The sequence below is a fragment of the Suricata suricatta genome, chromosome 16 (assembly GCF_006229205.1).
Source record: "Suricata suricatta isolate VVHF042 chromosome 16, meerkat_22Aug2017_6uvM2_HiC, whole genome shotgun sequence".
Classification (NCBI taxonomy): domain Eukaryota; kingdom Metazoa; phylum Chordata; class Mammalia; order Carnivora; family Herpestidae; genus Suricata; species Suricata suricatta.
The window spans coordinates 42,307,311-42,334,280 of NC_043715.1; the positions used below are offsets into that span (position 1 = coordinate 42,307,311).

At 47.0% G+C, this 26,970-nt stretch overlaps 1 protein-coding gene and 1 long non-coding RNA gene across 2 annotated transcripts; both read right to left on the reverse strand.

The window, feature by feature from the left end:
* Positions 1 to 528: 528 nt before the first annotated feature.
* LOC115280871 lies at positions 529 to 3,446 on the reverse strand. The gene is made up of 3 exons (XR_003903984.1): positions 3,231 to 3,446; positions 2,450 to 2,555; positions 529 to 737 (listed from the first exon to the last, which is right to left on the reverse strand). It is a non-coding gene; the product is annotated as an uncharacterized LOC115280871 (long non-coding RNA).
* A 12,971-nt stretch (positions 3,447 to 16,417) lies between these two features.
* On the reverse strand, positions 16,418 to 19,366 carry KRTDAP (keratinocyte differentiation associated protein). The gene is made up of 6 exons (XM_029926030.1): positions 19,280 to 19,366; positions 17,875 to 17,913; positions 17,732 to 17,773; positions 17,515 to 17,559; positions 16,822 to 16,869; positions 16,418 to 16,553 (listed from the first exon to the last, which is right to left on the reverse strand). Exons 1-6 carry the CDS (start codon positions 19,364 to 19,366, stop codon positions 16,515 to 16,517), a joined length of 300 nt encoding a protein of 99 aa, XP_029781890.1. The 3' UTR covers positions 16,418 to 16,514.
* Positions 19,367 to 26,970: the final 7,604 nt, after the last annotated feature.

The window sequence follows — 26,970 nt, forward strand, 5'->3', positions numbered from 1 at the left end:
GGATTACCACGCATGCACACAGGCGTGTGTGTCCGTATGCGTGCATGTGTGCGTGTGTGTGCACGCGGGGAATTCTGAAAGGCTATGCAACAGTCAACAGTGGTTACCTAAGGAGTTAGGGGAAGCGGAAGTAGGTCAACTTGCGTTCTGCTACTTAACAATTCTGTGCTGTTTACATTTCTTCAATGGACATGTATGATTTTATAATAAAAATATAAAGCCTTATTTTAAGTAATAATTCTGCTCCCCAAACAGCCACACAGAAGAAAACTCAAGTTAGTCCAGCATTGAGGCCCTGTTACTGAGCAACTACTATGTCCTAAGCAGGATGCTAAGGACTTCTGCATTCACAGCTTCACTGAATTCTCACAACCTGGTCTAGAAGGAAGGCATTCTCATTTAGCCCGTTTACAGAAAAGGAACCTGAGGCTCAAGGATGTGAGTTGACCTCACCAAGGTCACATAACAACCCAGGGACTGAGCTCAGGTCTGGCTGGTTTCCGAGCCCATGCTTCTACCTACCCAGTATGCTAGTTGCGCAGGCACGATCATGATGTAATAATAGCAGTTTAAGTGCCGGACCCGTGCTCTCCATGCATGAGGTCATCAAATCTCCAAGGCCACCCCAACTTTACAGATGAGGAAACTGAGGCTACTTATTTGTCCAGGGTCACCCAGCAGAATTGAGACTGGAATCCAAATCGCCATACACGTGTCCACCCAGAGAAGAGGCACAGCTAAAGTAAAACAGAAGTCGTTATTTGCAATTCAGGAGCATAGATTCCATCCCTCTTCAGGGAACAAAAGTCAAGGGTTTCTAAAGACAAAAGGGAATGCTTCTATACATCCTCTGCGAAGAATTTTGATTGGTATTGGTAACAAAAAGCTAATCTTAACTGAATATAATTGGTTGCTATGGCCATCATTAAGCAAAGTCTCTCACTGTTGCAGGTGTTCAGGCTGAGGCTGGAGTATTTGCTGTTGGGCCCGGTTCCGAAGCTCACTGTGCTCACAGAGGACAGGCAAAAGGCACATCTTAATGGCCTCCGGGCTCCATTTGACACAAGGGGCTTCATTTCACCTGTCGCACATGATGTGGGCATCCACCCAGCTGCTCAAACCAAAAACTCAGTCATGATCCTTGACTCCTTCCTCTCTTTCCTTTCCCTCCCCATGTCTGGTTTTGGTTGGTTCTAGCTTCCGAGATACAAGCTCACTTCTCACTCTCCAGCTACTTTAGCCTGGGTGGACGCCATGGCCAACTGGATGAGGGAGCCAAGGCAAGCTGATACCCCACAAAACACCCCCCCCAAGGTGGGATATATGTGATATTCCTCAGGCCCTTCTGGCTGCCCAAGAACAGAGGAAAGGACAGAAAACAAATGGTTAAACTGATAGAGTCTCCATCCCATTTACAATTATCTCATCAATAATCTAACTCCAGGAACCCCCTACTATTTTAATGCCTTGCTAGAGGGAAAAACCACCTTAGCTTGACAACACAGGGCCTCCAGTAATCTGTAAATCCTCTTTAGCACAGGAAAATCCATTTAAGAAACTTGACTTGACCTTCCTCATCCCCACAGCATATAAGCAGTCACTGTCACAACCCCAGTGCCGCTCTTCCTGTCCACAGGTCCTGTCCCCATGCTTTAATAAAATCACCTTCTTGCACCAAAGACATCTTCAAGAATCCTTTCTTGGCCGCAGGCTGGGAACCTCACCGTCACCCCCCAGGACCCCACCAAACTCTCATTTGGGCCATTGTGAAGGACTTCCCACTGATCTCCATGTTTCCCTTCTTTCCTCTTGGCCCCTACGCTGCAGTCGACATGCAGTTGATTTTCTTCAAATCTCTGGCTAAATATCCTCTCATGTAGCCTTTCTTGGGGTCCTGGGAGAAGAATAAGCCATGCAGAGAATGGTATGAGGGACTGTTTTCTCAATTTTCCTAAGGATGATACTACGTAATACCATTTTCTAATAAGATAGATGACCTAATTCATTGCATGTAATGGATATCTTAGAGTGTTAGGACTTGATTCTCTGCAAGAACTGGGTGGAGGAGAAGGCTGCAGAAGCTTCTTGTCCTATTTCAAGTATCAGTAGCTAAAGCCCACGAGGCCCTTGTGACCTATGGGATCCCACCTTTCCACCTCTGCAGTCTCATATCCTGAGAACAAGAGCTGTTTTCCATTTCTCAATCATAGAAGCCTCATTCCTGCTGTAGGACTCACAGAGTCTGTTCCCACTGCCTAGAGCTTCTGCCCCAGGCCTTTCAGGGCCAGCTCCCTCTGTCAGTCATTCAGGCCTCAGGCTCCAACACTACAGGCCGCAAGAGGTTCTCCTGACGTCTTAATTAAAGAGACCAGACAATCCTTGCTATTCCTTCTTTCACAGCACTTATTTATCATGGTCTGAAAGGGCCTCTTTTTCTGTAGTCACTTACCTAATGTGCATCTCCCCAGTTGGAGCTGAGTGCCACAGGGCGGTTCTATTTTATTCAGGGATGCATCCTCTGTAACCACTGGAAACCTTTTTCACAGGAAAGCTATCTGCAAAAAATGTGTTCAGAGAATTTTTCAGATATTTTATTATGTGCCAGTTACTGGGTGCAGAGCTTTGCAATGGGTCCTACCCATCCAGCACTGTCCAATGAAAATATAATGTAAGTCATTTTTAATTTCCTAATAACCACATTAAGAAAGAAAAGAAACAGATGGAATTAACATGAGTGTATATTTAATCTAATATAGTCAAAGAATTATCATCTCAACATGTAAGGGATTTTAACAGATGTATTTAAGGGTTTTAACTTATTTATTTTGAGAGAGAGAGAGAGAGAGAGAGAGAGAGAGAGAGAGAGAGGAAGAGTATGAGCAAGGGAGGAGCAGAAAGGCAGAACGGAAGGATCCCAAGCAGGTCCTGCACTTTCACTGTCGAGCCAGACGCGGGGCTTGAACCCAGGGAACTATGAGATCATGACCTGAGCCATGATCAAGAGTCCAATGCTTAACGCACTCGGCCACCCAAGGTGCCCCATCTACCTATACGGGATTTTAAATGAGAGAAAATATTTTTTGTTCTCCTCCTCCATCCCTCCTCTGTGCTTTCTAGGCCATGAGGAGTTTTGCGTTGCCGCAAAGTTGGGGGACTGAAAGGCTCCCATTTCAGGTCGGATCCCAATGTCCCCCCCAAACTGCGTCTCGGGTTTCCCTCCTTTTCTGTACCTCTCGGTGTGCACGGGCCCTCCAGGACCTGTATTGTGAGAAAGCAGGGAGGCAGCCCTTGATTGAGGCCTGAAGACGCCTTCCTGTGCAGATGCTGAACCCAACAGGTGTGACTCGGGGCCAGAAGCGAGCCGCCGGGCCAGCAAGCGTGTTGCCTGGAAAAGAGTAGGAAAGCCCTAACGAAGGGACGCCAGAGCCACGGAGCATGCGCAGGTTAGCAGCAACCCGGAAGTGCATGCGCGGAGGCAGGGAAGCTGAGGTGTCCCTCCTAACAAGAAGCCCAGATCCCAAAGCTGGAGGACCAATTCTTCAAGCAGGGGGACCGGAGGAGGAAGTGTTGGTGTCAGAAGCGGAGTTGAAACTGGAGATTGCCTTCTCCACTGCGGGTATAAGAACTCTGTTTGGACCTTAAGGAGGCGGGTTATTCCTGAGCAGGGTCCTTGTGGGGAGGGAGCTGGACCTCAATCCCTGAGGTCTGGAAAGACTTTGGGGGCGCTTCTTTGAAGTGTATCGACAAACAAAGCAATGCCAAAGCAAACTTTGTTATAAACATTGTGCCACGTTTTAGCTTTACATTGAAAGAATTCTGCAAAAGTCTGTGTAGGGCATTATGATTGTGAAGACGGTTTTAGCTCTAAGAAATAACAAGGTGGCCTGGCAATGGGACATTATTTCGAAGTTGTACGGTGAGTGATACCTCCATTTCTCAATCGGGTCGGTCTGCCTCTCTAAATAATCTCATTTGGAAATAATATAAGGAGTCAAAAGGTAGTCTTCCTGTCGCCTGTTTCCATGGTGGGAGTGGTGGTAGAGACCCCAGATGTTCTGTTAGGAGTTAGTGAGGAGGGCTGTCCTGAGAATAAGCTGCAAGGGGGATCTGTGATTCTTAGAGGCCCTGAAGGATCTTTTCATCAGGTCAGCAGCCCTGGAGGGCCATTGATCCCTGATGCTACATTAGGAATGAGTGATGTGAGGGCCACCTGGGTGGCTCAGTTGTTTAAGCGTCTGAATTCAGCTCAGGTCATGATCTCACAGCTTATGGGTTCAAGCCCCGAGTCAGGCTCTGTGCTGACCTCTCAGAGCCTGGAGACTGCTTCAGATTCTGTGTCACCTGCTCTCTCTCTGCCCCTCCCCACTGTGTGCGCAGACGCACATGTGCGCTTTCTCTCTCTTTCTCAAAAATAAACATTAAAAAGAAAAGAGTGACATGGAGTGAGGTGTGTCATGGTAGAGGAGGGTCTCTGGGTCTGTCACAGTGACCCTGTGACCACACATCCTGTCAGGAATGCAGGGCATCAGGGGAGAGACACTCTGGGATTTTAAAGTAGGGTTCCTTGCCTGCTGGAGAGGGAGTGAGAGAGTCCTCTGAAGGGAGGTGTTTGAGCCATTATGGCAGGGCCAGGATTATGTGGTACCTGGGGGTGGGGCCTCTTAGCAGGAACAGGTGAAGGAAGTTATTGTTCGGCAGTCTCCAAGGAGGCTTGATTGCACATGCCTAGATGTAGGCATAGGCAAAATTTTTCTCAATAGCCAAATTTGAAAATGTAAGAAGAAACAGGTGAAATTAATTTTTATATATTTTATTTAATCCAGTGTATCCAAAATATGACTTCAGTATGTAATATGAAAATATTAGTTGAGATACTTCTATTCCTTTTTTTTTTTTTGTAATGTCTACAATTCAGTGTATGTGTTTTCTACTGGCCCATATCTCAGGTATGATTAATCACATTTCTGGTGCTCTGTAGCCACATGTGGCCTGTTGCTACTGCATTGGAGAGTGCCCTTCTAGAGTAATATAAATAGAACACTTTGTGGAAGATGTTCTTAGTGATGATAAATGTTATCACAGAAATAAAGAAGACCAAAAGGGCAGGTGATGCTTTAGGTAGGGTGGGTCAGCCTGGGAAGACCTCTGTGAGGACTAAAGGACGTAAGCCATCAGGGGAAGGAAAGACTGAGTCGTGCAGGCAGAGTGAGCAAGCTTGGCCTATTTGAAGAGCCCCAAGGAGACTGAACGGCTGGACCCAAGTAAGCAAGGGAGTTGGGGAGGTAGGAGATGAGTTTCATCATGATAAGGCCTATTGGGTTTTATTCTGAAATCATGGGAAACCATCGGAGGAGGGTCGAAAGTGGAAAGGTGGTGTGATCGGATTTAATATTGAATTAGATTTAACATTTTATTTTATTTTTTTTATCTTTTTTTTCATAATATTTTATTGTCAAATTGTTTTCCATACAACACCCAGTGCTCTTCCCCTCAAGTGCCCTCCACCATCACCACCACCTGTCTTCCCCCCTACCCCCTCCCCCCCAACCCTCAGTTCATTCTCAGCTTTCAATAGTCTCTCAAGGGGGGCTTTCAGAACTCCTGGGAAGTGAGTAGGGATCCCGTAGGTGATGGAGGGGTTGGTAAGAGGGTAGATGTAAAGGCGATCAGTTGCGGTAGAGGGCGCTGAGCACCATTACTCAGGTCCCCAGATGGGCGGGAGAATCGGGTTTACCTGGGGAACAGGAGGGGCCTGCCGGTGGGAGAGGACTGAGAGCCCCTCTTTTGTTGGGGATGTCACTGGTTCGGGGGAGGGGCGTCAGGAATATTATAGTAGGGTCGTCTGCTGGGCGGCAGGAAATGCAGTGGGCGGTCTCAATGGGAGGATGGTCAAGGGTGTTCTGTTGTGTTCACGCCTCAGGAGCAGCTGAGGACATTTCATCTGTGCAAGTTCTGGGGCTGCCTCCTCAGCGCGTTGTTTCGGAGGTTTGTCATGACGTGTGTCAGGTTCTCAGGAGGAACTGCGCTGAGAAGGTAGCACGAGTTCTGTTGAGCCACAGAATTCCCTCATGGCTGAAATGCCCTTGGACAGGTTGAAATTGGGGTGCCTTTACTGTTGTCGCTTTAAAATATTTTTTTATGTTCATTTATTGGGCAGGGGGAGGGGCAGAGAGAGAGGGAGAGAATCTGTGCTGTCAGCACAGAGCCCAACATGGGGCTCAGTCTTATCAACTGAGCCAAAATCAAGAGTTGGGTGTTTAACCAATGAGCCACTCAGGTGCCCTCCCTTTTTCATTTTATTTAATTTTATTTTATCTTATTTTATTTATTTGAAAGAGGGTGTGTGTGAGTAGGGGAGCGGGCTGAAGGAGAGAGAGGGAGGGAGGGAGGGAGGGAAAGAGAGAGAGGGGGAGAGAGAGAGAGAGAGAGAGAGAGAGAATATCTTAAGCAGGCCCCATGCTCAGCATGGAGTCCAATGCCGGGCTGGGATCATGACCTGAGCCGAAATCATGAGTTGGATGCTCAACCGCCTGAGCCACCCAGACACTCCTTAAATGTTTGATTATGAAATATTTCAAACATTCATAAAAATATGACAAACCATACTAACAAAGCCTGTGTACACACTCCCTTAGCCTTATCTGTCTTAACATTTTGCATAACCTATTTGCTTCAGACTTGTTTTAAGAACTACATCATTATAGGGGCACCTGACTGGCTAGTTGGTAGAGCACGTGACTCTTGATCTCAGGGTTGTGAGTCTGAGCCCCATGTTGGGTGCAGAGATTACCTAAAAAATAAAACAAAATATTTAAAAAGAAAGAACTAAAACATTACAGATCCATTTTTTTTTACACTTTTACTGCAAATGGATATACCCACAAACATGTTTTTAAGCTTTACGTAAATGGCTTCACACGGTAGGTATCATTTTGTGACTTGGTTTTTTTCACTTACCATTATGTTTTTCAGACTGAGCCTGGTTGAGACATATAACTCTATCTGGTCTTACTGCCAGATACCTACCACGCCACCGGGTGGATATTCCACATTTTCGTTTTCCATTCTCTTATTGATGGACATGTAGGTGGTTTCTACCTTTGAGCTCCTGCAAACATTGTGAGAATCACGATACCTACTGTTCTGTGAATACACGCGAGAGCTCCTAGCATACCCCTGGGATGGTAGTTGCTGGAATGCACGCATCCACAGCTCTGTACCTCGGTCTTGGTTTTATCATTCAGGACTTTGAGGAGAAACTTCAGTAACAGCAAGTTGAACCCAACCACGCTTTGCCCCTTTGAGTTTTACTTTCCTTTCTGTAAAATGGACGTGATAATTGTACTTCCTTCATAAAGCCATAAGAATTCAAGAAGAACATGAATGTCAAGTACTCAGCACACATCTTACACATGGTGCGCGTCAATAGCTGGGGGCTTTTTCCGTCTTATGGAGACAGGAAATTAAAATGGTTAAAAGTTGGAGTCTTAACAACCTGGGTGTCAAACCTGGCTCTGCTGTTTCCTCCCGGGCTGCCCTGGGGAAAGGCAGTTCACTTTTCTGGGTTTCCGTTTTTGTTCACCTATTGGAAGAAAGCAAATGGATGTAGTTGTGAGTATCTGTTCTCTAAATATGAATGTCTGAGTCATGATCTGACTGGAGTTGTATAGCAGGATAATAACCGCTGCCATTAACTGTCATGAATAAAATTGGGCTAATCTGTGTTGTTTCTGGACTCCTGTGAAGTGCCGGTATTATTCCTACTTTGCAAATGACAAGGCTCAGGCCTTGACAGCATGGCCACCCGGATGTGGGTCATGCAGCTAAGAAAGTGGTAGGAGTGGAATTTGAAACCACATCTGACTGACTGAAAAACGAAAAACAGAAACAACAAAACTAACAACAACAGCCCACGGGTCTCAGAAGTGGTTTCTAAATCTTCTTTAAGGAATGGAAGCATTTTGTCCTGCAAAATCTTATGTGGAACCCCTGCATATAAAGCAAAGGCCGTTAGAACCACCGTGGTTTTTAAAGCGGGGATAATCTTAGAGGCGTGTGCGGGTTTAATCCTGGCCCTTCCGGGAGCTGGCTGTGTGAGCCCAAACAAATTACTTTATCTCTCTGAGATTCGGTTTCTCCATTTGTAAGACTTGGAAATGATACCAACCTAATAGCGTTGTTTTGTGGCTCAAATGAGACAATAATATATGCAAAGCACTTGGCAGAAAGCCTGGCTTGTGGTAAGAACCAAATAAGGATGGCTGTTGCATTTGGGGCTGTGGCCGGGACCACCTTCACTGACCACAAGATGGAGTGGCAATCTCTCAGCCTTGCATTCATGCCCTCCGTCGTCTGGCCCAACCTGCCTATCTAGCCCTCAACACCTACATTGCAGCCAAGCTGAATTACAAGTCCCGTCCAGGATCCGGCACTACCGGTTCTGTGCATGTGCTCTGCCCGCTGGGGGGGACCATCCTCTGTCCTCTCCCTGGCTCCAGAAGCATGAACGTATGCTTTTTTTTTTTAATAGTTTATTGTCAAATTGGTTTCCATATAACACCCAGTTCTTCTCCCCACAGGTGCCCCCACCATGACCATCACCCCCTCCCTCCCTCACCCTCCCCTTCAGTCCATGGTTCCTTTTCAGTATTCAGTAGTCTCCCTTGATCTGTGTCCCTCACTCTCCCTGGCTCTCTTTCCTCCTTCCTCTCCCCATGGTCCCCTGCCAGGTCTCTCCTGTTAGACCTATGAATGCAAACATACGGTATCTGTCCTTCTCTGCCTGACTTATTTCGCTCAGCATGACACCCTCGAGGTCCATCCACTTTGCTATAAATGGCCATATTTCATTCTTCCTCATTGCCATATAGTACTCCATTGTGTATATATACCACATCTCCTTGATCCATTCATCGTTTGATGGACATTTAGGCTCTTTCCATGATTTGGCTATTGTAGAAAGTGCCACTATGAACATTGGGGTACATCCTATGCATCAGCACTTCTGCCTCCCTTGGGTAAATCCCTAGCAGTGCTATTGCTGGGTCATAGGGGAGTTCTACTGATAGTTTTTTGAGGAGCCTCCACACTGTTTTCCAGAGCAGCTGCACCAGTTTACATTCCCACCAACGGTGTAGGAGGGTGCCCATCTCTCCACACCCTTGCCAGCATCTATAGTCTCCTGATTTGTTCATTTTAGCGACTCTGACCGGTGTGAGGTAGTATCTCAGTGTGGTTTTGGTTTGTGTTTCCCTGATGATGAGTGACGCTGAGCATCGTTTCCTGTGCCTGTTGGCCATCTGGATGTCCTCTTTGGAGAAGTGTCTGTTCATGTCTTCTGCCCATTTCTTCACTGGATCATTCATTTCTCATGTATGGAGTTTAGTGAGCTTCTTGTATATTTTGGATACTAGCCCTTTATCTGATATGCCATTTGCCACTATCTTTTCCCATTCTGTCAGTTGCCTATTAGTTTTTTTGACTGTTTCTTTTGCCTTGCAGAAGCTTTTTATCTTGATGAGGTCCCAGTAGCTCATATTTGTTCTTGATTCCCTTGCCTCTGGGGATGTGTCGAGGAAGAAATTGCTGCGATTGAGGTCTAGGAGGCGATTTCCTGCTTTTTCCTCAAGGGTTTTTATGGTTTCCTGTCTCACATTCAGATCTTCTATCCATTTTGAGTTTATTTTTGTGAATGGTGTCAGGAAGTGGTCTAATTTCATTTTTCTACATGTTGCTGTCGAGCTCTCCCAACACCACCTGTTGAAGAGGCTGTCTTTTTTCCATTGGACACTCTTTCCTGCTTTGTCAAAGATTAATTGGCCATACATTTGTGGGTCTAGTTCTGGGTTCTCTATTCTATTCCATTGGTCCATGTGCCTGTTTTTGTGCCAAGACCATACTGTCTTCATGATGACAGCTTTGTAGTGGAGGCTAAAGTCTGGGATTGTGATGCCTCCCATTTTGGTTTTCTTCTTCAGTGTTACTTTGGCTATTCGGGGTCTTTTGTGGTTCCATACGAATTTTAAGATAGTTTGTTCTAGCTTTGAGAAGAACGCTTTTTTAAAAAAGATTTTTTTAAACTTTTATCATGGAAAGTTTCAGAACATAACAAAAGTTAGAAAAGGTCATATAGTGAACCCTCGTGGGTCCATCACTTAGCTTCAGGTGTCACCAACCTTGTTTCCTACATGTGCCCCAACATACTCGCCCCATGAGATTAGATCCCAAGCAGTTTATCATTCATCTGTAAATTCATCATTATGTATCTCTAAGGTAAAGATGCTTTTTAAAAAATGTAACTACAGGGGCGCCTGGGTGGCTCAGTTGGTTAAGGCTCCGACTTCAGCTCAGGTCAGATCCCATGTTCCTGGGTTCAAGCCCCGCATCAGGCTCCGCATCAGGCTCTGTGCTGACAGCTGGCTCAGAGCCTGGAGCCTGCTTCAGATTCTGTGTCTCCTTCTCTCTGTGCTTCTCCCCCTCTCATGCTCTGTATCAAAAATAAATAAAATATTTAAAAAAAAAAAAACGTAACTACAGGGTTGCCTGGGTGGCTCAGTTGGTTAAGTGCCCAACCTCAGATCAGATCATGATCTCATGGTTCAAGGGCTCGAGCCCTGTGTCCAGCTCTATGCTGACAGCTCAGAGCCTGGAGCTTGCTTCAGATTCTGTGTCTTTGGGTCTCTCTACTCCTACCCCACCCACACTCTGTCTCTCTGTCTCTCAAAAATAAATAATAAAAAAAAAATTTTTTAAAACCTACCATACCATCTCATATTTGAAAGAGATGAATAATTGCTCAGTATCACTCCATCACTGTTAAGATTTTGTCATCTCATAAATCTTTTTTTTAGTTGATTTGCCAAATCAGGATACCAATAAGATCTATATATTCAATTTACATGTATGGCCCTTCAATTTGTTTTTATCTTTGTTCCTTGCCCCGTCTCTTTTTTTCCTACAAGTTTTTTACCAAAGAAACTTGAGTTATTATTAGGCCTTTAGAATTTCCCATGGGAAATGTAGGCGGCAGGGAGGAGGGGAGGTTGGCCAATTTCTGCTCCGCGGAACCCTCTACCAGGTCCTCTGTACCTGTTTCCCCCTGCAAACGGGTAGTTAGATCCAGATTCCAGAGGTTTAATCAGAGCTGGGGTTGATGTTTGGCAAGAATCCTTCCCAGTGCTGACCTCCTCCTCTCGTCTGCCGTCTGCAGAGGCTAACCTCCTTGCTGTAGTCTTGTCGGATGAATCCACGGGTTCACAGCAGCCTGACCTCGCTGCCCTAGAGCGCCCTGTCTGGGTTTCACCTGGGGCTTTTAACAGTCATTGTCGCCAGCCTCAACCCGCTATTTTATTAAGTTTTGCAAAAACGGTAACATTATAATTCCATTATTCCATTTTTGCTTTTACTGATTGCAAACCTCTTTATAAGAAAAATTGTTGGTTTGCCCTGAGGTACATTTATACAAAAAAGAGAATAATGCTTCATCTATTCCCTTTATTTACCAGTTCTCAAAATAATGATTTGCTCCCCGGCAGCCTCTAAAGGTAACCAAAGAATTTATTATTGTTGGGTTTTTTAAATTGTTTTTTAAGTTAAGTTTTTAAATTCCAGTTAGTTAACAGTATTATATTAGTTGCAGGTGTCCAATTTAATGATTCATCACTTATATACATCACCTGGTGCTTGTCACAAGTGTACTTTTTTTTAATGTTTATTTTTGAGAGAGAGAGAGACAGACAGAGTAAACGGGGAAGGGGCAGACAGAGGATCTGAAGCGGGCTCTCTGCTGTTAACAGATGCGGGGCTCAAACTCACAAACTGTGAGATCATGACCTGAGCTGAAGTCGGACGCTTAACCCACTGAGCCACCCGGGTGCCCCACAAGTACACTTCTTAATCCCCATCACCCATCCGACTCACCTCTCCTCTGGCAACCATCGGTTTGTGCTCTCTAGCTAAGAGTCTGTTCTTGGTTTGCCTCTCTCTTTTCCCCCCTATGATCATTTGTTTTCTTTCTTAAATTCTACATATGAGTAAAATCAAATCGTAGTTTTTTAGTCCCATTGTGAATGCCCAGATGAAAAGTTACTTCCCCTAGTTTTCTTACCCTGACTCAAGAGGAATTTCTCCCTTCTGCTGCATTTAAACACATCTTTTCTAGTGGTTTCCAGCACTTTCTATCTGTGTACTTTATCTTCAGCCAGATCATAAGCTCCTTGAAGACATTTCTACACAGCACTTAACATGATGCCTCAGGCACTGCTTCTCAAACTTTACTGTGCTTATGAGCCATGTGGGGAGGAGGTGTCTTGTTAAAATGCACATTCTTTTTTTTTAATGTTTTTTTATTTATTTTTGAGAGACAGAGAGAGACAGTGCGAGCAGGGGAGGGTCAGAGTCAGAGAGGGAGACACAAAATCTGAAACAGGCTCCAGGCTCTGAACTAGCTGTCAGCACAGAGCCTGTTTCGGGGCTCGAAGCCACGAACTGTGAGATCATGACCTGAGCCGAAGCTGGATGCCACCCAGGTGCCCCTAAAATGCACATTCTGATTCGTCAGCTCTGAGGTGGGCTGAGGTTCTGAATGTCTCACAAGCCAGGTGATGTGAATGGGGATGGTCCAAGGACCACACTGAGAAACAAAGAGGGACAGGAAACGTATGGGAAATTGATTTTATTGTTTCGATAAGAAGTGCCCAGTCTGGGGTAGTTCAGGCATGGCCTGGGCCCTGTGACCTTAATGCTATTTTTTTTTAACGTTTATTTTTGAGAGAGAGAGTGAGTGGGGGAGGCACAGAGAGAGAAGGAGACAGAGAATCCTAAGCAGTCTCTGTGCTATCATCGCTATCACAGTGGGCTGAATCTCAAGAACCATGAAATCATCACCTGAGCTGAAGTTGGACGCTTAACCAACTGAGCCACCCCGGCCCTGTTTCCTTAAACGCAAAGGGTTGTTAGAGAGTTTTAGTTCTTTAACATATTATTTTGAATATGTAAGAATGCACAAAGTAAAAAAAACATTTTTTTCATAAAATCCAGAAGAACTCACAGTGAACGTACATCAGTCCCCAGAGGTGATCGCTGTTACTTCTTGAGTTTTGTTCTAGAGATATTTTGTGCATGTCAAAACACGTATTTGTGTTGTCATTTATTACCTTACTATTCCACTGCTCTGTTGCTTTCTGTTTTCATTTTTACTATATCTTAGAGATTGTTCCATATCTCGACATATGTCTCAACATCCTGTTTAATGGGTGGCATAGTATCCACCCAAGATGCTCTTGCTGTTTGTATGAAGTATGGCTAGGTCCTGGCTTCTTCCTCACGCTACACATTCCACAGAAAATAGGGGGTCTTGTCTTCCATTCTTTGGATCCTCTGAATCACCTGGCCAGTGGCGGTGTGTTTTTGTCAGCTTCCTTTGATCTAGAATACGTCCATCACTCATTTACACAGACATGTATACACTTCTTTTTTTTCCCCTTAGGACTCCAGTCCTCTTAGAATGAAATGATTACTTCACCCTGTATTCCTTGCACTCACAAGTTACTCAAAGGTAATCTCTTGTTTTAGCAGCTCTTACTGTGAAATACTGCATACATGTGTATAAAGTGTATGCTGACAGTTCAGGACACGTTACCCCCAAATATGGTGCCTTGGCAAATTGAATATTTCAAGCTGAACTAATTTGAGAACATAGATGTAGGAAGGACTCTCTGACCTCCCCCTGAAGGAGACCCTTGTGTGAAAAGTACCTTCCCTATGCCCTGAGGAAGGGACCATCTTTATCTCCAAGATGGAGCCCCCCTGCCCCGCAAGAGGAATCTGGATGGACAAGCCTCGCTAGGTTCCCTCCAGTTTACCACACTGACTTTATACCCCCTTCATCCTATCGCATGTTTCCAGGACTCCAGTCTTCGTCAAACCTGGCACCAAAACACACAGCTTTAACTGCTTCTTCAGGCCTTCGTTTCCTTATGAAGGCACCTGTGTCGTGTAAAATTTATATTCAGTAAACGTGTGTGCCTTTCTCTTGTCCATCTGTCTTTTGTTACGGAGACTTAGCCCAGACCTAGAAGGGTAGAACTAAATGATGTTTTTCCTCCACAACAATATATTTAAGGAGAAAATAAAAACATGAATAGTGTCACCATCCCCTCCAGGTGCTGCTCCCCTACCACAGGGTGGTCTCTCCCTCTAAGGAGATGATGCTGTGCTGATTTTTACATTAAACATTCTCTGGCTTTCCTCTTCTCAGTGGTTCTGAAGCTATAGTGCATCAGAATCATCTAGAGGGCTTGTTAAGGCACAGATTGCTGTGCCCTACCCCCACTTTCTGATCTCATAGATAGAGGTTGGAGCCCAAGGTTTGTGCCTCTCATAAGTTCCCAGGTAATGCTGCTGCTGCTGATCCCAGGTCTACACTTCAAGAACTACTGCTTTATCTCAAAGATGCTCTTGACTTGTGTGTAATGACTCTCTGCCTCCCCGAAAACCCAGCCACTCAGTACGTGCATCTTAAGGACCTCCCCTCCTTCCTCCTCTCCTCTCATTCCAATCACCCGAATTCAGAGCAATCTTTGCTAAATATTTTAATTGATTGTGGCATTTGAGCAGCCTCCATCTTTCTCTTTTCTGCTGATGATCCCGTATATAAGCTATATCTCACTGATATGTGTGTGTCTCTTATTATTCATTAGCCAGAAGGAAGGGTCGAAGCAACATTGACATGTCTTGTTTGTCTAGTTCAGAAACTCTTCATAAACAGGAACCAAGTGAAGGGGTTCAGAACACGCCACCCCCCAAACTACACTGCTTGTAAGCTGAAGGCATTGAGAAACAGCGGCTGCAGGAAGGACTCTCTGACCTTGCCCTTTCTACCTAGAAGCAGGTCATAAAATTTTCCTTGAGAAAGGTGCCCTACCGGTACCAGGAAGAGAAGAACATTCTTATCAGCCGAGACCTGGAGTCAACTCTGGTCTGTATAAACAAAGCTACTAAAATAACCCTTATTTTCCATTCACTTCCCCCATTTATTTCCTAGTCGCTATCCCACAAGCGTAGTCCCCATAGTCCAAGCCCCTTTGTCTTGTCACATCCCCACAGTCTGTCATTCTTCGTGTAAAAAGGTATATGAGCTTTTGGGCCTAATGGCTCCTTCGAGTCTTCATTTTCCTTCTCAAGCTTCCTGTATACGTGTAAAAATATATTAAATAACTTTGTATGCAGTTCTCCCGTTAATCTGTCTTAGGTCAGTTTATTTCTTAGGCCAGCCAGAGAATGGCAGAGAGAAGAAGGAGGTTTTAGCTTCCCTCCATGTTTAATTTCCCTTTGTAGTCCACTTCATCGAGTAAGCCACAGGCCATAGTTTGCAAACTCGGTAGCTCCTGTAGGCCAAGAGGCAATGTAAGTAAGTGAAATTCGCAAAGTGGGATTTTACTGACCTGGAGACCATGTCCTGTAAAGAGGGGAGCTGTTAACTTTGATTTAAGCCCGTCGCAAGTCCATTGCTCTCGGATTTTCTCAGTTTTCAAGAGAATTAATCCCAACTAATTCAGCATTTTGAGAACACAGAGCAGACACAGAGATTCCATGCAGAATATGTGTGCAGAACTGAAATGTATTAGTCCATTTCGTGTTTCAAGACCTTTGCAGTTCGTGGTGGGATGGATGGATTGGTGACTAAGTAAATCATGATTCTGGGTCATTGTGGCAGCTCTCTGGGGGAATGGAGGGAATGCATTATTGTTGAGCACCTACTGTATGCCCTGCCCTGTGCAAGGGGATTTATACACCTTATCTCTTTTGACTTTCATAACAACGCCACAGGGTAGTTATTATCATTTTTGTTTATGTCCACACTCGTTCCCCAGATAAAGAAGTAGAGATTTAGAAAGGCTCAGGGTCACGTCACTAGTTTTCTTTATTTATAGATTATAACCTACTTAATTCTGAGGAAAAAAAAAACGGATTTTAGATGAGCTTGTATGATTTCTGCTGGGTCCTGAGCCTTGGCTTCCAGATGGCTCTGTTGTACCAATGCCACCACCAAAGGAGTCCGGTTCTCAGAAGGCAGGTCGGGGAGGGCGCCAGTGGCTCAGGGAGCAGGTGTGATGCCTTGCTAAGGACTAAGACCCCCTTGCTAAGATTATGGGGATCCCAGCAAGCAACGGGCAGCCTCGTGCTCCTCAGGTATGTCAGCCAGTCCTGAGGACCTAGGACGCCCGGCATCTCTTGCCATCTTGGTAAGCCCTTCCCACTTCCTCCTTCATCAGTGCTTGCTACCCTCTCAGTATTCAAGAGTTCTGCCTCCCAGCCTTGGAGGCTACTTCATCCCGATTCCCTTCTAGAGCCCGGTGGGATAAGGACAGACGCAGATACTGGAGCTGTTAGCTTGGAAAACATTTTATTGGTGTCACTGAGCTCAGAGAGAGTGATGACAAGATGGTGATCGGATCCCACACTTAGCCCCTCTTCCAGTGGGTGTCAGCAGTGCTGGGTCTTGAAGAGAACAGTCACTGGGCATCAGGAGTTGCACTCCTCAAACCCTTCAGCTGGAGGGAGAGAGGGCATGGTCGGATTGGGGATCCTCGAGTACGGGGAGCTGGAGTCCCCCATGAAGCCCAGAACAGGATGGGGCAGCGGTAGAGAGGAATCTTCACACTGATCTAAGGTCTCATTCTCTAAAGACAGTAGCTGAGATTCCCTTAACTTTAGTGATAGGAAGGTTTATCTCGTCACCTGCCCTCGCCCTTCCTCCCAGATCATCTGCTTCTTCCCTCACCACCGACTTCTATCCTCCTACTGCCCACCTCCTCTTACCTTTGGAAAGGCATCCCAGTTGAGGAAAGGAAGTTTCTTTTTGATAGACTAAAAGAGAAAAGAAAGAATAAGAGGGATGTGTTACAGGTCAGGTGAAGATGGATCGGTAAACCCTCAGCGAATGAGCTGTCGGTAGTGATGACGGTGTTATCAGTCTATGATTCCAGGAAGAACTGATATTCCCCGAGCCCTTAGTCCGTGCCTGCCTGACACTGGCCGCCCTGTAAGCATGCGTCCGTTTGGCCTCTGAGGGAGACATCGGGCCCACATCACAGGTGGGGAAGCTGAGGTTCAGAAGCTGAAGATATTTGTGTGTGGACACATAGCAAGTATGTGCAGTCTCATGACCTAGGCTCTGAAGCCCACACTGTCACCGACTTCGCCTTCTAAGTGTGGGCAGTCCTACCAGCTGAGAACCCCAGTTTCTTCATAGATGATGCAGGGGTTCAAATAAACTCTTGACTGATTAAGTTCTGCCTTCTCTGGACCTGTCTCCATGGCCCTGCTCCCCCACCTCATTAGCAAAAGGAGCGGAGCCATGTTAGCCTCCTGAAGGAACTTTCTCCGGATGGGCAACATTCAAGCAGGGCAATTCCTCCCTTCCAGAACTCAGGCCAAGAACTAGAATGTGTTGACCCTACCCTGGAAAGGCTGCAAACGGTCAAGGAGAGGAAGGGGTGACCATGCACTTACCTCAAACAGGGCATGCCAGTTCAGGAATTCATCGGGCTTCAAAGCCTGTGGAGACAGAGAGACCAGAAGACAGTCAGTTCCAGGGGAGGACAGAGATCAACCCCCGGTCCCCTAAAAAAGGGGAGGTGTCCATGGTGTCTTTACAAGCTCTCTACCAAGTCATTGATCTCCTTTATGATGTGGATATTGGGGGGCAGCATTAGAGAATGGTACTTACAGCACGCAACTTGTCGATGTTCAAGAACTGAGCGTTAAAGTTCTAGGTAGAGAGATGGGGCATTGTAAGAGTGGCTAAGGAGCATGAGGAGGAGGGCACAGACTCACACTGGAGAGGGGTGAGGGGGAGAGCAGGTTGTTTACCTCAGGGCCTGCCGCATAGTTACCAATGGTCGTTTCTTCCTGGAAAGCGAAGGGGAGAAAGCCAGATGGTTAGATAATGGCAAGTCCTTGTCCCCAAACCCTCTCTGCCAGTCTTGCCTTCCTCCCGAGGAGTTAGCCCATTCTCCTCTGTGAGGCCTCAGATAACCTGCTCTGTTCCACTGAGACAGATAGTGGATGGATGTGCAAGGTGGAGAGAAGGGATTGGAGAGTGGCGTGGGGAGAAGCTAAAGCCCAGGACTTCCCCTAATGGGCAGCAGGTGCAAAGGGCAGAGAAGAGATGGCTCCTGCCAAGAAGACCAAGCTCATGTTGCTGCATAGTTGACTTGGGGTGTTCTTGAGGCACCTCTGCTCACCCCATAGAGCTGGGTGCGGGAGGTTAGCACACAGTTAGGAGCCAGGCTGCCGAGGTGCCCTGCCTGCCTTTAACTGATTGGGGTTCATTTCCTTTGTGACTTTATTGCCACCAAAGTCAGAGTCACCATTTCCCTCCCCCATGCAGGCACTTCCCCAGACCTCAGTGCATCCCATCTCGTTGCTTGCCCTGCTTTAGTAGCCCAGCTTCATTGTCCCTTATTTCTTCCTTCCCATGATAGAGGCCACAAACCGGTGCCCAATAGGCTGGGCTCAAATGTTTAGCTCTAATAGTGGCTTGGTTTCTTTGCTTTTTCCATTTTAATGACACTTTTTATTAGTAGGAAGACACAAATCAAATTCCAGGTTTCCCCTGAAAATTTTAAAACTCTGGCCACACCAGGTACATTTTCCTGCTTAGCCAGTCAGATGGACTGTCCCTTTTTCCACTAGGTGGGGTCCTCCACCTCCCCTGGGATCCACCAGCCTGCCTGCTCACTGACTTCACTTGCTGAGATCCCAAGCAATTGTGCCTGTGATGCCATCTTAGACTTTCAAATTCAGCACGGACACTCTTCCCCAGCCTTGGGAGAAGATGGGGAAAGAGGGGCCTCTGGCTTCCTCCTGATTGGAGACTGCCACCTAGGGATCCTTGCTATGGCCTGGCCTCCAGAGACAGGAGGAAGCTTCCAGTGTCCTGGAAGACATTCCCTATGAGACAAATGAAACACAGGCAAGGCTGAACCCACACAACCAATGTCAACCCCTATCTCCTCCCAGGATTCAGTTGTCCAGCCTCTGCCCATACTCTCACCATCCCTTCCAGAAATAAAGCACATCCATCTACATATCTTCCTAGGAATACTTTGTCTTCTTCCTCCTTTCTTCCCTTCCTCAGAGCCCCTGCTTTTCGTTCAGCCTCTAATCATGTCCAAACATAGGAGCCATACATCCAGTAAAGCATACAGGTAAAGAAATGGAGGACTAAGGGAGGCAATAGGTAAGGACAAGAGAATCCAGGTGACGTGCTCACCTCGGAAGTACCCAGGGAGGCACCCTGAGCAGAGTGAAGCGCCAGAAGGGAGAGGAGAACCACAGCAGGAAGAACTGGGACCTTCATGGTGTCAGGTTTGGGGTGCTCTGAGGCGGGGCCTCCCTGCTTGCTCTTTATATTCCCAGGGAGGTGGATGTGAGCAGAAATGGGGTCCCCACCCCACTGACTCATCCCCAGATCCCATCGCCCACCCCCGGGGCTCTGGGAGCAGGAGGTATAGACTGTTCCCCACTTATCTTGGATTTCTCAATTCACATTCTGACCCAGGTGCTAGGAAGGTGAGATGGCAATGGGGTGCTTCATGCAAATGGAGCTGGGATGGAGACAGGTTGAACCTGTCCCTCCAAGGGATTGGCAGTGTCGCCCAAGCAACCTCTCCTTTTGCCTTTGTCTCTTTCTCTTCTATCCTTCATTCTGCTCTTATAATTCAGGCTTTTCCCCACCCTACCCAATTCTGTATAAACTCCCCAGACTGGCACTGAAGTCCTTTCATGCTCTGGCCTCAACCTGCCTTTTCCAACTTTGCACGTGATTCCACATTCTGACCAAACTGGACCCCCTACCAAATCTACCCTTCTTTGTCCCCCAACCGTCTTCCCATGCTCTTGTCTATCATCTCCAGTTCTCAGAACCCAACATCCATCTTGGATGAAGCTTCCCTAATTTTTCCCATCATCCCTCACCACCCTCCCTGACCCTCCCCTTACCCTTCCCTTCTTGGGATTGCCATAGCGATTCATTTGTTTCTCTCTGCCATTGTATCTCATGCTCTTCTCTTATTTCTCTCTCAGGTCATAAGTCCCTTGTGGCCAAGAACTGTATCTTAATCCCTTTATGTGCCCCTATGCCATGCCTTCCACAGAGCACAGGCAGAGCCAGCATTTGTTAGACTGGATATGTTAGAGATCAGTTATCCTTCCACCAAGTTGTACACTTTCCTCCTTTATCCATTAGCCAGCTGCCCATCTTTAACTCTTGGGTCTTCAAAGACATGACTATCTTGAGCTAAGAAAACAAGGAACAGAGAACATAGGGGGAAAGGAAAAGAACACAAAAATACAAAGCGGATCTTAAAGATACCCAATTGGAGATAAGAGCTAGATCCTGAACTTTGAGGGCCTTCTCCATAACATTGAGCTTATCCCACCCCCCTGCCCCACTCCCCAGCTTGGGAGTTTTATCACTTCTAAATGACAAAATATCCTAATCAAGCCACCTTCTCTACTATGAGGTCCAGGCGGCCCAGCCAGTTCCTGGTGTAATAGGGCGGTGTCAGAACACAGCCTGGCACTGCCAGAACAAAGCAACACCTTATTTAAGAGCAAGCCTCTTCACTCCGACCTGGTGCAGTGTGCCTGGATGGTAGGCCTGGGGTAGAGGCATACCCAGCACTCACAAGTGATCTGTAGGACCCCAGAAGCTGGCGCTTTGGCTCAGTTCCCCTGCTGCCCCCCCCCAATCTTGGCCCCTCTGTAGCCTCAGGAAGCCTCCCCTTTGTTTTATAATAGTGCATCGCCCTTTGCAGAGCCACCTGAAGAGACAGTGTTCAAGGAACACTGAGCACAGGTGACCCGGTGACAGTGGCTGTCCTATACAGTTGGTGCTACTGGAGGGGACGAGTGAGAAAGTGACTAGGATGGGTGGAGCACCTCCCAGAAGATTTTCTGGAGGACACAGGTTTTTGTGTGTAGTGAATTCTTACTAATTAATTAACAGTCACTGAAGGAGCTCATTAGCCACCCTTGTGTCAGCAAAGGGTCAGCTCCAGGAGCCCAGAGGGAAGGAAGGATGCACAAAGGGGAACCATTACTGTAGAATCCGCTCCCAGTTAGGCATATCTTGGAGGAACACTTTGCCCTGTGAGATCCAAAGCAACAGACAATCCGAGCACATCATCTGTTTGGCTCTAGACCTCTTTTGTAATAAATCGGCCTCCCGATGTTTTCCTCTGCACCTCATGCTAATGCTGCTAAGGATGTTAGCTAATTTATTGATGTCTTATTCTGTGGTAGGCTCTGTGCTAAGTGCTCTAGATGAATGAGCACGTTGAAATAGCACAGTGATTCTGGGAGGCAGATACTATAATTATCCACATTCTACAGGCAGGGGCACCACAGCATGCAGAGATTAAGTAACTTACCCACGGTCACACAGCCAGTGTGTGGGAAGGCCGGCACGAGAACCCCAGGATTCCAGGGCCTGCCCTTAGTGCTCCTTTGCCAGACTGTGGAGTAGGTCCTACAAAGACCTCGGCCAGCCCTCGTGGCACCTGACATGAATTAGAGCTGCTTAGAGAGTTGGGGGCAGGCCGCATGTAACCCCATCCGTTTCCCAGGTGTCCTCTTGTGGTATGCAGCCTGCATAGCCAGAGAGAGCAGCTCCAAACACACGTGAGTTAACCTGGCAACACTCTTGGCAAAATGGAGACAGAGAATTAAGAGATGAATGGCCCTTGGGGCGCCTGGGTGGCTCAGTCGGTTGAACATCCGACTTCGGCTCAGGTCATGATCTTGTGGTCCATGAGTTCAGACTCTGTGCTGACAGCTCAGAGTCCAGAGCCTGCTTTGGATTCTGTGTCTCCCTCTCTCTCTCTCTGCCCTTCATCCACTTGCACTCTGTCTCTGTCTCTGTCTGTCTCTCTCTCAGAAATAAACATTTAAAAAATATACAGAAATTTTTAAAGAGATTAATGGCCCTCAACAAGCATATGCCCCAGAATGAACTGGCAACTGCCTCCGACTCCAGGTGTCTCTTGTAGTAGGAACACCTTGCCTCACCAAGTGTGCATTATTTTTCTAATATTGATTTGTACTGGGGAGAGCGCAAGTCGGGGGGCAGGGGTAAAGAGAGGGCCAACAGAACAGAGCCTGAGTCAGGGCTCGAACTCACAAACCACAAGATCATGACCTGAGTCAAAGTCGGATGCTCAATCGACTGAGTGACCCAGATGCCCCTCAAGTGTGTATTTATAAACCATTTGCTAGTTCCACTTCTGGCTTTCCAGTTTGGTGTTTACGGACAGGTACTTTCATGTAATGCCTCTGAACACAGTGTGCACAGCCAAAGCAATCTTGGCTGGGCTGGGTTGGGCTGCTTTGTTTCCATTTGGTACCTTCCTGCTGATCTTCAAGGACAATTTTGACCTTCCATGGTTTATGCTCTAAGAGCTAACTTTAGAATCTAGTGTCCCTATACTGCCTCAGTGGGTCTGTATTCCTTGCTAGTGCCCAGTGTCCAATGGTTGGGCAAGTGGGAGGAGGGAGGGCTTAGGGATCCTCACCATCAGCGGTTTGGGTAATGGGTGCCAGGAGAGTCACCGGATTTCAGCAGTGCTTTGGATGTATCACGTAGGGTTAATGGCATCAGGCAGAGTCACACAGTCTGGCTCTGTGTCAATCCATCTCCAAGTCCAGTTGATGTTCTAGTTCCTTCTCTGAGAATACCAGTAAACCCCTGTTTTCCCACAGGCCTGCCCCCACCCCACCCCAAATCTGCCAGAACTTGAGTGTGGGTAGGAGGCAAGGCCCAGCCCTGATTGCTACATTACAGACACACCTAGGGGCTGAGAGCCAGCCTCCTGGGTTCAGAGAGGGAACACGGGAATGAAGGGATGCACACTGGGGCCTTGGGACCATGGTGAACACCCAGGTGGAGAGCCTAGAATCTTTGAAGAGAAAGGGGGTCCAGGTGTGGGGTGATGGGAGGCAGAGTTCGGGACACCCCGTCCCTTCCCCTCCTGTGCTTGCGCCAGTGTTGCCATCACACCCTACAAAGCAGCCACGTTGCCCAGCAGGTCTGGTTTCTTCCTTTGACGCCCACCTTTTGTCCCTATGTACCCTTTGCTTGTTACGTTTCTCCCAGGAAGACTTCCTGATTGATCCCACCTAATTCTGGTCCCTCCTTCCAGTCTGTACTTGGCAAATACTTACTGAGCAGCCACTTTGGACCTCGGTGTTGGGAATTCAAGATGGCTAAGATACCTGTCCTGTGGAATTTATCATGATCTGTGGATGGATCATAATCTAAAAAAAAATCGAGAAACAAGATAACTTCAGTGAATGACAAGATTGGGAAGAAAATATAAGGGGGGTGCTGTGAGCACGGGGGTAGGTGTCCTTGTTTCAGCTGCTTGCGGGAGGGCACTTGAACGTAGACCAAAAGCAGTGAAGGCTCCAGTCTTCTGAAGATCTTGAGCTCCAGGGACGGGTAGCAGCAGTGTTCCTTGTAAGCTTCTCGAATCAGGTCCCAGTTGACAGGAGAGAGGGAGGCCAGAGCCAGATCATCCCGAGCCATGGTGAGGAGTTGAGATTTCCTTCTAGGGCTACTGAAAAAAACTTGGGGAGGATTCTGAGCCTGGATCCATCCTGGTTGTCATGGGAGAATGGATTTCAGGGGAAAAAATGAAAGTCAAGGGCTATGTCAAGAAGCTACTTCAGGGACACCTGGGTGGCTCAGTCGGGTAAGACACCAACCTCGGCTCAGGTCATGAGCTCACAGTTCATGGATTCGAGCCCCGCATGGAGCTCTGTGCTGTCAGCTCAGAGCCTGGAGCCTGCTTTGGTTTCTGTGTCTCCCTCTCTGCTCCTCCCTGCTCATGATCTGTTTTTCTCTCTCTCTCAAAAATAAACATTAAAAAATAAAATCAATCTAAAAAGAAGCTACTACGAAGACCCAGGAGGGAGAAAGGGATGCTCTACCCTTTTATTAGAGTCCTTTACACTAGAGGCCTTTGCCCACTTCAGGTGGAGCTTTAAACTTTTTTAAAGTTTACTTGTTTATTTTGAGAGAGAGCAAGGGGCGGGGGAAGAGAGGGGGACACAGAGAATCCCAAGCAGGCTCCACACTGTCTGCACAGAGCCCAACATGGGGCTCAATCCCACAAACCATGAGATCATGGTTAGGGTTAGGGTTAGGGTCAGGGTCAGGATGACCTGAACTGAAATCAAGAGTCGGACGCTTAACTGACTGAGCCACCCAGGGGCCCTGACACTTTAAAGGGCAGTTTTCAGCTGGCCTTGGACCAGGAACACCCCGAGAGCTAAGAACCATGCTGACCACCTCAGCTTTTCCCTCTGTCCCTCGGGCACTGGCTCCAGGAGCCCGGAGGTCCAGCTGTTTCAGACTCATCACCCACACTCCAGGAAGCCAGCGGTCAGTCAGCCAAAGAATCGAGCGTCTGCTCTGGGGGAGCTGGGTTCGCCTCCCTGTGGCTTCCAGGAGGCACTGCAAGTCCCTCCCTCCCTAGCTGAAATCCAAGATGAGGACAGGCACACCTCAGAGACATTGCAGGTTGGGTTCCAGAAACTGCAATAAAGCGAATAGTGCAATACAGTGAGTCCAGTGATGCTTGGTTTCTCAAACATATTGTTAAGTTTACACTATGCCATATCTATTAGCTGTGCAATGGCAGTGTGCCTTTAAAAAACAATGTACATGTCTTAATTTTAAAAAATATTTCATTGCTGGGGCACCTGGGTGACTCAGTTGGTTAAGCGTCCAACTTCAGCTCAGGTCATGATCTCAAAGTTTGTAAGTTTGAGCCCCGCCTCAGGCTCTGGGCTAAAAACAGCTCAGAACTTGAAGCTGCTTCAGATTCTGTGTCTCCCTCCCTCTCACTCTGCCCCTCCTCTGCTCGCTCTCTGTCTCTTTCAAAAATAAATAAAAAATGTTTAAAAATTTTTTAAATACTTTATTGCAAAAAAAAAATGCTAACCATCATCTGAGCTTTCGGCAAGGTAGAATCTTCTTGCTGGTGGAGGGTCTCGCCTCCACATCCTGGCTGCTGACCCATCCAGGTGGTCGTTGCTGAAGGTGGGGGTGACTGCGGAAATTTCTTAAGACAACCCTGAGCTTTGCTGCATCCACTGATCCTTCCTTTCATGAACGATTCCTCTGTAGCACGTGATGCTGTTTGATAGCATTTTACCCACAATAGAACTTCCTTCAAAATAGGAGTTAGTCCTCTCAGACCCCGCCTCTGTTTTATCAGCTAGGTTTATGGAATATTCTAAATCCTTGTCATTTCAACCACCTTCACGGCATCCTCACCAGGAGTAGGCTCCATCTCAAGACACTGGTTTGTTTTTTTTTTTTTTGGTAAGTTTATTTATTTATTTGGAGAGAGAGAGAGAGCATGCCGAGAGGGAGAGAGAATCTCAAGCAGGCTCCTCACTGTAAGAACAGAGGCCAACTCGGGACTCAGTCCCACAAACCGTGAAATCAAGAGTCAGACACTTAACCGACTGAGCCACCCAGGTGCCCCAAGCAACTGCTTTCTTTGCTTATTCCTAAGAAGCACCCCCTCATCCCTTCAGCGTGATCAAGACATGGCACGTCCTCTCTCCAGCCTCCACTTCTTGCCGTTTCCACCACATCCACAATTGCTTCCTCCACTGGAGTCTTGATCCCCTCAAAGTCATCCACAAGGGTTGGAATTCCAAACTCCTCCTCATGTTGCTATTTTGACCTCTTCCCTTGAATCACAAATGTTCTTAATGGCATCTCGCACGGTGAATCTCTTCCCAAAGGTTTTCAATGTATTTTGCCCTGATCCATCAGAGGAACCACCATCTGTGGCAGCTGTGGCCTTACAAAATGTTTTTCTTAAATAATAACACTCGAAAGTCAGTATCACTCCTTGACCCATGGGCTGCAGAATGGGTATTGTGTCGGCGCACATGAAAACAACATGAATCTCATTATATATACAAGCTATCAGAGCACCTGGGTGACCAGATGCATTGTCAGTGAACAGTAATATTTTGAAAGGAGTCTTTTATTTTTTCCTGAGCGGTGGGTCTCAGCAGTGGACCTAAAATATTCGTAAACCATGTTGTAAGCAGACGTGCTTCCATACAGGCTGTTTCAGTCTCTTTACAGAGCACAGGCAGAGTAGATGGAGGGTAATTCTTACAGGCCCCAGAATGTTCAGAGTGGTCAATGGCTTTAACTTAAAGTCACCGGCTGCATTCACCCCTAATAAGAGAGCCACCCTGCCCTTTGACCTGTTCAAGCCAACCATTGACTTCTCTCCCGCTGGGAAAGCCCTAGACGGCACCTCCTCCCAATAGAAGACCGTTTCGCCTACGTTGAAAATCTGTTGTTAAGGGTAACTGCGTTCGCGAGCGATCTCATCTAGATCTTCTGGAGAACTTCCTGCAGGGTCTACCTCAGCACTTGCTGCTTCGCCTTGCACTTGTGTGTCGTGGAGAGGGCTTCCTTCCTTAACCCTCATGCGCCAGCGCCTGCTGGCTTCACACACGGCTCCTGCGGCTTGGCCGCCTCTCTCAGCCTTCACAGGACTGAAGAGAATTAGGGCCCTGCTCTGCATGAGACCTGACGCAAGGGAATGCCATGGCTGGCTTGATCTTCTGCCCAGAACACTCCAACTTCCTCCGCAGCAGCAACGGGGCTGTCTTCTCTCTTGCCATTCGCATGCTCACTAAAGTAGTACTTTTCGTTTCCTTCTAGAACGTTTGTTTCGAATTCACAAATGGCTAACTGACGCCAGAGGCCTGGCTTTCAGCTTGTCTTGGCCTTTAACATGCCTTCGTCGCTAAGCTGAATCATTTCCAGCTTTTGATATCAAGTAGAGATGTGTGACTATTCCTTTCACCTGAACACTCAGGGGCCGTGTGGGGTTATTAATTGGCCTGATTTTAATATTGTTT

Coding starts and splice junctions, on each gene's coding strand:
- KRTDAP (XM_029926030.1), bottom strand. CDS start 19,366: ATGAAGGTCCCAGTTCTTCCTGCTGTGGTTCTCCTCTCCCTTCTGGCG. Junction 17,914..19,279: donor CCTCCCTGGGTACTTCCGAG/GTGAGCACGTCA, acceptor TTCGCTTTCCAG/GAAGAAACGACCATTGGTAA. Junction 16,870..17,514: donor ACTGGCATGCCCTGTTTGAG/GTAAGTGCATGG, acceptor TTTCTCTTTTAG/TCTATCAAAAAGAAACTTCC.